The following is a 12796-nucleotide window of genomic DNA, read 5'->3' on the forward strand; positions in this document are numbered from 1 at the left end:
CTGCAGCCCTTCGTGTCGCAGGAGCGCTGCTTCCTCACGCCGCCCGCCCCGGCGCAGCCCTGCCGCCACGGCGCTAGCCGCTTTTCAGGTACGCCGACCCTCGCCTGAGGCTCATCTGGATTCTGGGCCTGCCAGCCGCCGCCGAACTCTCCCACTTGATATTTAAGCGAAAGCTCCTGTTTTGTGTACCATGGACCACGTGGTATCATTCGGATACTACGTTTGTTTACGTCTACGTAACACGTGTAATATTCAATTTTTCAAACAAACTAAAACGTATTACATTGTACCTACATGTTTTCTATCCATACTTACAGTAATGAATGCTCTACATAAAGCCTCGTCTTCTCGTCTTAATTTATGAAACTAAACATAAGAATAATATGTAAGTAAGTACTTAATACAGATTATGTAAATTAAAATAATAAGATTGTCAGTATGCATTGCAAATTCGTTATCTATAAACCTGTTTGAAATTAATTGAATTGAAAGTTATTTAAAGTGAACAAATAATAAATAGAATAAAACGTGACGTCGTGACGTCTCCGCCTACTCGTCGCACGTCACTCTCGCGGTAAGGCTTCGTCACATGGCCGCGCGGCGCCCAGCTGGCCCGGCCGCGCGCGCCGCAAGCCGCACGCCGCACGCCGCACGCTGCACTCCGCATTACTCATAATATACATACGCCCAAAATCGCCCTTAGCGATTAACTTAGCTTGGGAACTAATTAAAATGTTCGACCTAAATTAATTTTAAAATTTATCCACATCATCACTGTTCGAAATGATAGGAAAACTTAAGAAAACCGAAATATCTAAGAATCTCAAGCTCGACATGTCTGTCTGCCAACCCATACTTGGCCAGTGTGGTGATCTATGACCTGATGAAAGTGACGAACCCTCTTCGGAGATCTGTGTGTTTGAGTGAGAGCTGTCTACTCTTTAAAGCGCCTGCACATTACAGCGCTGTGGAGGGCGTTAGCAGCGCGTCAGAAGCATAATATCCCTAATCCCTTCACATTATAAGAACAGCCGCGCTGCCGCTTTTGAAGTGTGGTATTCCTTCATTCAATGGATTCCAACGGGAAAATATTTCAACAACCAAGCAGGAATAAACAATGCACTTAATTCTTTCCAGTTTTTTGGGGTTGTGTTGTTGTAAATCTCTTATCTTGAGTCCTTCAAAAAATTCATCGCCATTCAGTCGTCAAAGTCATAAAAGGAGATTAATGATTATTTATCAATTCGGCCGGTATGTTTTTTTTATGTATGTACACCGATTACTCCGAGGTTTCTGAACCGATTTACGTGATTCTTTTTTGGGCTTTGCGGAATGGTGTCGAATTGGTCCCATAAAAATTTTATTCGAATAGGCCCTGTAGTATTTATTTTATGAGCATTTTTGTCTGATCTCGATGACTTAATTGAAATGTAGCAAGTAACTTTGATTCACTAAAAAATCCATACTTAATATTATAAATGCGAAAGTAACTCTGTCTGTCTGTCTGTTACTCAATCACGCCTAAACTACTGAACCAATTTTCATGAAATTTGGAATGGAGATATTTTAATACCCGAGAAAGGACGCAATCCTGGAAATCCCACGGGAACGGGAACGGTGCGGGTTTTTCTTTGACTGCGCGGGCGAAGCCGCGGGCGAAAACCTAGTATTAAATAAAAATAACTACGTTAAAAACAACCGACTTCAAAAACGGAAATGTAAAAAATAAAAAAGATTTGATATTATTAATTACTATTTACTACATATTATTTAGATGTGATATTAACTAAAAAGGTTTGATGTCGGTGCACGAGTGGTTAGTGCTTGAATATTTTTTTTTCATCATGGTGTAGGTTCTGTGCTGACGCAGGATTTTTGGTCGCGTCGCACATTCATATAGCGTCATCTCCCTACACACAGCTACACTAAAATGGGAAACTTTCTACGATAAGAGTATCGGCTAATCTATCGATCTTTAGAATTGATTAATCAGGATAATATCTCCTGAGCTCAGATTATCAGCAAGCAATTTAAAATATCAGTAAGCACGTAGCATTGACTAATAATATCGTGAATGATGCTACAGTGGATATCCGCATCCCGGTCTGAGGGTCCCTCCCGGCATGCCGAGGGTCCGCTCCCGGCGCTCACGTGCGGCGCTCGCTGCCAGCCTACGCGGTGCCGCGTGCCGCATGTTCTATAGCGCCTTTGAGAAATGCTGACTGTATCTCAGAAATAAAACCTTCATTAGACACTGAAACACTGATAGTATCGATGCAGAGGATTTCGCAAAATGCACCAAAACCCTCTGGTTAAAAACCTGACAAAATTTAGAAATACGTCAACTTCAATAAGAAGAAGTAATATCTTCGAAAATTTTCACTTAAATCATAGTGTAAAGGGTCATATAGATCTATATTAAATGAACAATGTATTCAAGGTATTTAATTGGTTACGGATTAATGCTGTATTGGTTAAATCGCTTCGAAAAATAGCCATTATTTATCGTAAAAAGTAAATGACAAAAAAAAGTTATTGTGGGTTATCCATAAGAATTAAGATATAGACATATACCATCGCGGACTTTTCTGTAGACCTTTTCAATGTGTATAATACTTAGTACATTATTTTGATAAAACTCGTAGGGTTCAGCCTGCGTTTGCAATGTAAGCGGAAAAAATGTAATTTTTTACGACATCACATTAGAAACCTCAAAAATAACAGTACTTCTCCACTATTTAATGGATGTTATTATACATATAAACCTTCCTCTTGAATCACTCTATCCATTAAAAAACCGCATCAAAATCCGTTGCGTAGTTTCAAATATTTAAGCGTACAAAGGGACATAGGGACATAGGGAAATAGGGACAGAGAAAGCGACTTTGTTTTATACTATGTAGTGATGATAGGGGGCGGGGGGGGGGGGCGGGGGGCACCGTGTTAACGACTTTGGCGGGCTATATCTTGCAAATGATAAAACTTATAAAAAAAATTGTACGAAAACTCTACATGTATTGGGAGGTACCCTTATAAAGGGGTAATATTTATGTTTGTACTTTTAAAATTGAGATCTATATCCAAAGTATCCTAAAACCAAGTTACATGCAAATCGGTTCAGAAACATAGTAGGTAGCTATTGTGCTGTGCCAGACTTGAGACTGGGACAGACAGACGGACGGACTGACGAACTGAACGATCTTATAAGGGTTCCTTGTCGGACTACGGAACCCAAAAAAATATCATAGTGTGGTCTCGAAACAATGTAAATGATTATTATAATAATATTTTTATAGTACATTAGTAGATTTGAGCTAAGTTACTTCGCCGATCTCTTGCCTGGGTGAGCTGCCGAGTGCCGCATCACCGGTCTGATCTGTGAACTTGTACAGTCTCCTTATTGTCCATGCAATATGCATCCGTTGTTGTCCCATCTACGAGCCGACACCCGTGTGAGCAATACCGCGAAAATTGAAATATAGGGCTCTAAATGTGGATTTAAATCACAATCGTGGTCAAAGTTGCGTCATGCGTGGTTTGCGCAAGCTGCGAGGCGCTGTGTGGCGCGGCGTGGCGTGGCGCGGTGGGGCGCGGACACACGGCCCGGTAACGTGGCTCGGGATAACGTTAAATATTTAAAGGTCCTAACTTTATTACTATTCCGTTCCCGAACCCGCGTCCACATTATAGGGATGTCGAAAGTGAAAAAAAATATGGATATTTCGATACATCGATATTTAAAACATATCAATATTGGCATTGATATATCGCGGAAAAATTAAAAAAAAATTATTGTGGTTTTAAAATAACAGTGTATTTAGCTAGCCTAGCGCAATAATATCAATTGTAATTTTTATACAAAATGTAAATTATTTTAATGTACAAATATCTCAATAGAAACGAAGGTATTTATATAGTTATTCTTTTTTATTAGACAAAACAAAAAAGTCATAGACTATACAGTTATTTTTTCATTTGCTTTACGGCTTTGGATTCTAGCGACCTTAGCCAAGATCCATATATAAAATAAAAATATCGTTTTTGATGCAATTTTCGATATTGGATATTTTATATCGATATATCGATTTATCGGTTAACAATATATCGGCAAAAATATCGATTTATCGAATTATAAACATCGAATATATCGATGTATCGATATTTTTTCAACAAGCCTACCAGTTACCACATTGATCTTGAACATTAATAAAATTTAATGTATAGTATCAAAATTTCGGGTGGACTTGGGTGGTATTTTTAATAAAATATTGCATGATAATAATTATACATATTATATATACAAATTTTACATTATTATTTATTAGGCTTTATTTTATTTCGACATAACCCTGGGTCTCGGTCGCAGGCGGAGCCAGGACGAGTGTATAGTAATGTATTAGATTATAAAATTAGGTTCACCAACAAAATATTAATTTGAATTTAATTTAATATACCTGCATTTGAATAGACCCTACGTTCTGTATTGTAGATATTCATCGGAACAGTACACATTCAGGCAGCTGTAATTACCGCATTTTTAGGCAACGGTGAAAGTGGTCGGGTTTTTGAGAAAGGAAAAGTAGTTTATTTTTTGTAGTAAGAGGCTTTAGGCGCACCTCCCCCCCTGCCTCGAAAGTGAGAGCTATTGCAGCTTTCGTGCGCGACTCCGCGCCGCTCGCGCTCGCCAGTTGCGACCTGCCCACTATTCCTACCTTTGCGTCGAACGCATTTGACTTTACAAACTGTTATAAATTTCGTGATCTAGTTTGCTTTACAGATGTTATGAAATATTTATAGGAACTCGAGCCGTGCCACATGTTTCGGGGTATTAAAACTAACCTCAGTCGCCACCGACGCACATAAGACCAACCTTACCTAATTTGTCATTCATTCTTCATGAACACGATTTTTAGATTACTATTTGAAGTATTATGAAGTACATAATAATATCAAGTTACGATTCGAAGAAACTAGACGAGGGAGAATAAATTAATAAAACAATATTATTTTCAATTTCGGACGAATATCCCCCATACTTCTGGCCAACCAACACCGCACTGAGCCAGCGCGGTGGATTAGGTATGGCTAGCTGCTAGCCATAGCCATAATGGTAATACTGTGCCATAGCCTCATAAGATGACCGTGTCCCAGCAGTGGGAACGTATATGGGCTGATGATGATGATCCCCGCTGCTCTAGTTCGTGACGGAAAACATTATTACGAAAATGGCACTTTCAAGAACTAAAAAGATGCATGAATTGTTCACCCCCAACTCGCACTTTCCAGGGTGGTAAAAGCTGCTAGTCTAACCCTTCATATTATTATGATGTCGTCTCATTTGGACTCATGATAATAGTTGGTTATCACTTATCATATTTTTACCCGTATGAGCGTCGATAACACAATATGTATTCATTTGGGCACTAAATATTTTAAATCTATACTAATATTATAAAGAGGAAAAGTTTGTATGTATGTAAGTATGTATGTATGTATGGTTTTCACGCATAAACTACTGGACCGATTTTGTTGAAATTTGGCACAGATAATCTTAAGACCCTGAGAAAGAACATAGGCTAACTTTTATTGCGAAATATGTACCACGGGCGAAGCCGGGGCGGACCGCTAGTATATTATAAGATTCTCAATCCAAACTAGTGGTTTCCGATTTTTATGAAACCATTCACCTATATACTACAATCTATTTAGAATTTACAGACATCTCTTCAACTTTCCAGCGAAATCTTGTCTATCCCTCAAAGGAAAATATATTTATTATATTTTCTCGACATAATATTTTTATTTAATATTTCACTCCATTAAAATATATTTCAGCACCTTATTCAATTTTTTTATTTATTATTTAATAATAAAGGCCGGCAACGCACTGACATAATGACCCTCGGCATTGCTGGTGCCTTTGGGCGACGCAGTAAACAGTTAACATCAGGTGACGCGTCTGCTCTGTTGCCTCCTCTTATACATATAATATATATATATATTTTAATTTTGCCCAGAATATAAGAATCAATTTATTCGCATGTATTCGTCTTGTTTAAAATAAAATCATATCAAAAAAGGTGAAAGTTTTTGCAATCAATGATTATTCGCAAAACAAAAATTACTGTCGGAGAGAGGCACACGTCAAAACTTGTGCCGTTTTTAACCGATTTCAAAAAAAAGGAGGAGTTTATTAATTCGGCCGGTATTTTTTTTTGAAGTGAAAACTTCTTTAGCGGCATTGAGCACTTTTTCTGTTATCGGTATAAAATCTTAAACTCGCTTCAGGACACGTGACCTGATCGAAAAAGCGTAAGACGGATATTATTCCAAAATATCAAACATGCTCAACGTTAATAATCAAGTTTTCACTTCTGCCGGCACTCCCGGAGTGCAACCCGTCTTTTTTTTATGTATGTAGGTACACCGATTACTCCGAGGTTTCTTAACCGATTTACGTGATTCTTTTTTTGTTCGATGCGGGATGTTGTCGAATTGGTTCCATAAAAATTTTATTCGCATAGGCCCAGTAGTTTTTATTTTATGAGCATTTTTGTCTGTACTCGATGACTTAATTGAAATGTAGCAAGTAACTTTGATTCACTTCCCGGTAACCGATTGAGCTGAAATTTTGTATACGTATGTAAATTGGATAGCGATGAAACATTATCATGACATAGAGCTGAATTGATGATGGAATCGGAAGGTGGCCATAGGAACTTAGTAATATATTGACTTAACTTTATCGAGATTGGGCTCGTTTGATTCGTGTTGAAAAATACACTAAAACTATTTTTTAGTTTTTTTTAGTAATATAATAACACATCTAAACAATATGTAGTAATTAATGATATCAAATCTTTTTTATTTTGTACTTTTTCGTTTTTGAAGTCGGTTGTTTTTAACGCAGTTATTTTTATTCATTTTTGATTCAGTAACGTGACAGCGATTAGCTAACGCTTGCAGCGCCTCGTTTCATTACTTTTACTCAAATTGCAGGTTCATTGATACCAGTTTTGTAAATGACTTGTAATTGACTCAATATTTATTATTACACTTAGTACACTTACTTCGGCAATATGAAAATGTTAAGTGAAAAGCGTAAAAAATTAACACAACATTATCTACAGCCAAATGGCAAATATAAATATTGTCTAGTCGGATATTCGGTCGGCGGTTCAAGGCCGACTCCGATACTACGGGTTATCATCATAACAATATTATGTATCGGCTCATTGAGTTCTTATAACTGGGAAGTGAGATGAAATCATACATGTTACTTAATAATAAGTATTATAATAATTATGTAACTCGTAACTAAAGCCACTTTTGAGATAGAAAATTGCAGAACGAGGAACCAGACCTCACGGTTTTCAGAAAAAAACCTACTTATCGCAATCGTCCGGGGCGCCGGGGCGCCAGGGCGCGGGGGCATGAGGGCGACAAGCGGGCCGCGGGGGCGTCGCAACGTAGGTGATGACGCGGTGCAAGTTGACAATGAGCGAGGTTTCAGCTGGCGAGGGTCGCGCCGCTCTGTTTGTAAACAAATGGGTTACATAAGCGCACGCGCCGCTCGCCAGCGCCAGCTCTGCGAGAGCTCGTATGACGTTTTTACAGCTGGCTCGCTTTATCTAAATCATATTAAGTATGTTGATTCGATCGTTATAAATACTGAGCGCTGATTTATATTTATTTAATATTTAAAGTATTTCAGGACAATTTTCACACACGGCCTGATCTGATCCCATTCGCTTGTGTTATGGTAACCACATGGCTGATAAACATACATATATAATTTTAAATAAGTACTTATATAGATAATCAACACCCAGACACAGAGCAAACATCTATATTCATCACTCAAATATTTGCCCCGGGTGGGAATCGAACCCACGACCTGTGGCTTGGAAGGCAGGGTCACTATACCAACCAAGCCAACCGGCCAGTCAAATTTCTTAAATAATCGATATTTTAGAATAAAATTTTGACTGCATCCGTGTGGTTAACGAGTGAGCGTTGTACTGAGGGGTAATGGGTTCGATTCCGGGTGCAGATGAAGTAAAAAAAATCTCGGTCTGAGAGGACATAGAAGGTTCTTAATTCTTATCCCTATAGAAAATCGATCAGTGAACCACCCTTTTCCCACTAGGGGACATGGGAATTAGGGGACTAAATAATGTTTCACATTTCATAAACGTTTTCGTCAAATTTTCTAGCATCCCGTCCTCGATTTCTCCAAAACCATATCTCATTTCGAGACGGTCCATATCGAAGTAGGGAATGCTCAAGTCGCGGGTTTCCGAAGTGTAATCACAGGTTATAGTAGTTTCTCGGTAATGTTTACAATGAATTGTTTGGGTTTAGAACGATGTTTAGAAAAAGAGCAGCGCGACTGAGTCACCAGGCCATCTGGGCGACAACAACACCATTGTTCGTTGCATCGCCCGTGCACCTGCCGCCGACCACCTGTGCCACGACCTGACTGTGACGCCGCACATTCCAGGAGGCAGACTCTATAGAGCTCTGAAAATCCAATAGGCATATGGTGAGATTGGTGAGAAGAAAGCGACCTACTTTCTTCGTAACAGTTTCCTTAAATCTCCTTCGAATATTTGGAGATAAGCAGCGACCGACGGCGACGTTCACGACGCTTCCCTCTCCCAGCTCTAGCGTACGGCGCGTGCCGCTCCTTGCGTGCCAACCCTCAATTTTATCATGGCCGTCGATGATAATAAGGAAACAAATAACATCATAGAAATAATTTCTCAATTTTATTTCATTAAACTTTCACCTCAAAAATCAAAGGTAACTTGAGTCGTATTATGGGCAAAAATAAAGGTTCTTGTAAAAAATTCTTAATGAAGTGCAAATTCACAATCTAAAAAATAATTGTAATAGTTAACGGAGAAATTATTTTTTTATTAAATTATATGTCAACCAATAGAAACGGAGAGGCGCTCGGCCGTTCAGAAGATTTCAACGCGTGTGCCCCGGAGCACTGGGACTGCACTCAGTGACACATATTTTTGAAAAGTACTATTTTTCAAAATAGCTCTTTCGTTGATTATTATCAACAGGTAAAATTTATATGAGATGACTCTGAAATCAATTCAATGAAAAAGTTCTCGGTTGAATTGAGCTATTTTTATGGGACGATATGAACACAGCATAAAATATTATGTCCGGTTTGTGTAGTGAAATTGTGGTGATTATTGAAATGAAATCGTTTCGATCGGTCACAGGTCTACGCTTGAATCTCGCTAATTAGTTTCCGCGATGATCCGGCGGCGTGTGGGGCGCGGCGGGGCGAGGAGGGCGCGCGCGCGGTGGGGCGCGGGCGCGGTGGGGCGCAGGGCGCGGCGGGGCCGGCGAGGCGGTGGGGCGACGCGCGCGCGCTGGCCGCGACTCGCGCCCCGCTCGCCGCCGCGCTCGCACGTTCGGCCCGCGCCTGCGCCGCGCGCCTCGCGATGTGTACACACTGACCGTGCTCAGAACGATGGAGTACCAGCCCCAGCCCGTGGCGCCGCTGGGCCCGCCACCGCCGCCGCAGCTGCTGCCGCCGCCGCAGCCGCTGCCCTCGCTGCCGCAGCTGCAGCACGCGCACGTCCCGGACGACGACCGCTGGAGCCAGTACCACATTTGGAGACAACACGTTTTCGTCAACGGTCAGTGGCGCGCCCTCTCGCACACTTTCCTCCTCCCGGGGAAAGTGCGCGACCGTCCGGGAAATTCATTTTTCGTCGTGGTGAGAGATGGTATCGGGATGAACGTCGTCGTCGAGACGCGAAGGTCGCGGCGACCCGTGCACCGCGTGTAGTGACGCCGGAGGGTGATGACGGCGGCACAAGATCTGCGCTCGCGTGAACCAATTTGGCGGAGGATGAGCAGCGCCGAGCTGCGGTCACGTGGCCCAAACGCGATTAGCTTCGTCGGAGGAAGCCCTACGGCACGCCGCTCAGCCGCCTGAGCGCTGCCTCGTCGGATCACTGGGTCAACGTATGTAAACGAGCGTTTTGTTCCTAACACCCTCCGACTCACCTCGCTGGCGCCCTCACTCGAGGCCCTCTGTGAGTTACCAACTTTTACCCTGTCTAGATAATCTGGGCCTCGATTTAAAATAAATTCCGATTTCCGAGATGAAATTATTCGTACGTAAGTGTACAAAGCATTTTTTTTGTTATTATAAATTACTAGTATTTCACTACGTTTCGTTACAGTCTAAAATAGAAACGTGTAATAACAAACAGAGTCTAGTATATTAAATGTCATGTTAAATATTCATTAGCGATCGCTAAAATGATCACGAAGGATGTGCATTGTGCAACAGAAAACGAAGCAAGGCCTATAGGGTACCAAAGATCATAAGATGTTTATCTAGTCGCGACTCGCAGACACATGCTCCCAGTTCCCGCGGGAAAGCTACGTGCGACTCTTCCAGGCCATTTTCATTAGGCGATAGACGATGTCGCTAGTCGCTCAAATTACTTTAACTGAATGAAAAAATTTCATCGCTAAAATCATGAATGTCTTGATTAAATTATTTATAAATAAAAATGTCTAAAGCTTCGGTATTTAGAGATCCATATTTACGATTTAATTCAATATATTTTAGATTTTATTCAATAAGAAAAACTCAAAAATATCGATAAAACGTAGTTAGGTATGTATATTTCAAGTAGATATCTAAATTTTTGTTGTTTTTTAGAATCTATTTCTAAAGTATTTATAATATTGTGTGCAAATTGGCCATTTAATCTTGGAAAAAGTTCAGCGACACGTTCAATACAGAGATTTTTTTTGTTAGGAAACATCATATAAAGTAAAACCCATTGTTGATATAAAAATAAAATGTAAAGTAGAAACTAGGTCATTAGGTTATACTTGCTCCGGTTGAGACGTTAGGTCGATGGAACTGCATTAAAGATATTATCAGCATTGTCTTCAGTCTTACTGCTACCAAATTTGGGAAACAAAAAAATAAAGGCGATATGTAAAGACAGAGGCTTTTAAGAAACTCTTTCTTAAACGTTTCTTATTTCGATCAATCCGAGCGTGGCCGTCAACTTTCACTCCGAATATTTGGGAAAAAGTAGCGACCTTTTCGCGACTTTCTCTGCGCGTGCCCCCCTCGCCCTCGCGCCCCCGAGCCTCCGCGCCCTCGCGCCCCCGCGCCCCGCTCGAGCACGTGCTTTCTTCCGCATGCGCAGACACTTTTACTTTTAATGCACTCTCGAGATGAAAAGTACCGATTTAGTTCTACATATTATTAAAACCATGGAATGAACCCACTAATAATAATTGATGTCATTAGTAGTGATAAACACACCCAATATCTGTAAAAATTGTATTATAACAGATATCTCAGCTGAGTTGTAGTTTTAATTCATAATAACAATTTCTTTTTCGAACCTTGAAATCGTGAGGAACGCGTATTGCGTAAAATTGGTTACATTTTAGAACAGGTCGATATATGTAACACTAACACATATGTTTCGATAAATGTACAATGTCACTATGGCGCGATAAGGGGTCAGGTCAGCGCGGAAAATTTGTACGCATCGATAAATTGCTACTTATATAGCAGTGAATTAAAGGTCGCCTGATGCCTCGCGCGCTCGTGCTCGTGCCCGCGCTCGCCCCAGCCTCGCATTTCGGCATTCAACAACACCAAATTATTTCATGTTGCTTTGTGTCAACACAACTACAGTCTAGAATCACAATTTAACTATACGTTAATAAATTTGTTATTGTGTACTATTGCATGGTAATAACTTGAATATTAATGTTTATAACAGCGAGATCCCCAAGAAAAAGCGAACTGAAAACTATAACATTTTATACATATATTTTATAATTGTTATGTTTATCTTTCAGAGGCTTAGGCTTGTTTTTACTTATAAATAAATTGAATGTCGAGCGTGTATCCCTGAAGCAGCGATCTGGCGCTCGATATAATATCGCGCCCGCTACTTTCTTTCTGCCTCCATACCATTTCTTACTGGCACGATCCACTTTCGATTCGATACAAAGCCCTCGGAATATTATTGTAATTAAGCTCTCAGCATATTTTAATAACGACGTAACAAACACTTTCGACAAATGAGTTACAGGCCACATTATCACATATAACAGAGATTGTGCCGGTGGGAGGGAGACCGAGTGCGTTGTGCGGTACGCCATCGGCACCGAGAGTAAAAGTATCTTCCGCTAAGGCTTCCGCATCGCGCGCCCTCCCCGCGCCCCCGCGCCCCAACGCCCCCGCACGCCGCGCCCCGCCGCGCCCGCGCCCGCTACTACATCTTCCGACTTTTACTTTTCCGCTGACGTAGCAGCGTTTGCGCAGCTTCGATGTACCGACAGCACAGGCGGTAACTTAAAGATCGGCTAATCTAGTGTATCTTGTCTAATTACACTTGACCCATTGAATATTCTTAACTACCGCATGCCCGTGGGTAAATAACGTTATTAGCAGTACTTCCTAATACAAAATTTTATGTGGATGTTGGAATCAATTTGGAATCGTTGGAACAGTTGTTTAATTTTACTACTAATTATATTCATAAATTAGAACTTAATCCAGTCAACAGACGTCGCCATTTGCGTTGTAAGAATGGTTTAGACTTAGAGCTAACAGATAATTATTGACTGTTAAATAATAATAATTTGCAATAAAATTAATTTAAGACTATAAACGGAGATGTAACCTATCATATCTTTCAAGTGACATCGAACTGCACGAGGCGTGCGAATCGAATTTAAAATCGGTTCAGTAGTATTGGAGTCCATCGCGAACAAA

The 12796-nt window shown here is 40.6% G+C and overlaps 1 protein-coding gene across 11 annotated transcripts in view; it reads left to right on the forward strand.

Annotated features, from left to right (window-relative positions):
• Positions 1-12796, forward strand: part of Pdp1 (PAR bZIP family member Pdp1) — a 136842-nt gene that overhangs the window by 101567 nt on the left and 22479 nt on the right. For 3 of the 11 annotated variants that reach the window (XM_090106309.1, XM_090106332.1, XM_090106302.1), the window contains exon 1: positions 9399-9665. The exons of 4 other annotated variants lie outside the window; for them this stretch is intronic. In XM_090106309.1, the coding sequence (XP_089962435.1) occupies positions 9497-9665 (169 nt within the window). In that variant the 5' untranslated portion in view covers positions 9399-9496. Of the gene's footprint in view, positions 1-9397; positions 9666-12796 lie in introns of those variants that run through there. 4 more of the 11 variants (XM_090106294.1, XM_090106340.1, XM_090106348.1 and 1 more) reach the window with 4 other exon arrangements.

Source organism: Colias eurytheme, chromosome 1, assembly GCF_061535395.1.
Source record: "Colias eurytheme isolate Ceu_HAF_F1 chromosome 1, ilColEury1 Martin Lab GWU primary, whole genome shotgun sequence".
In the NCBI taxonomy this organism is placed as follows: Eukaryota; Metazoa; Arthropoda; class Insecta; order Lepidoptera; family Pieridae; genus Colias; species Colias eurytheme.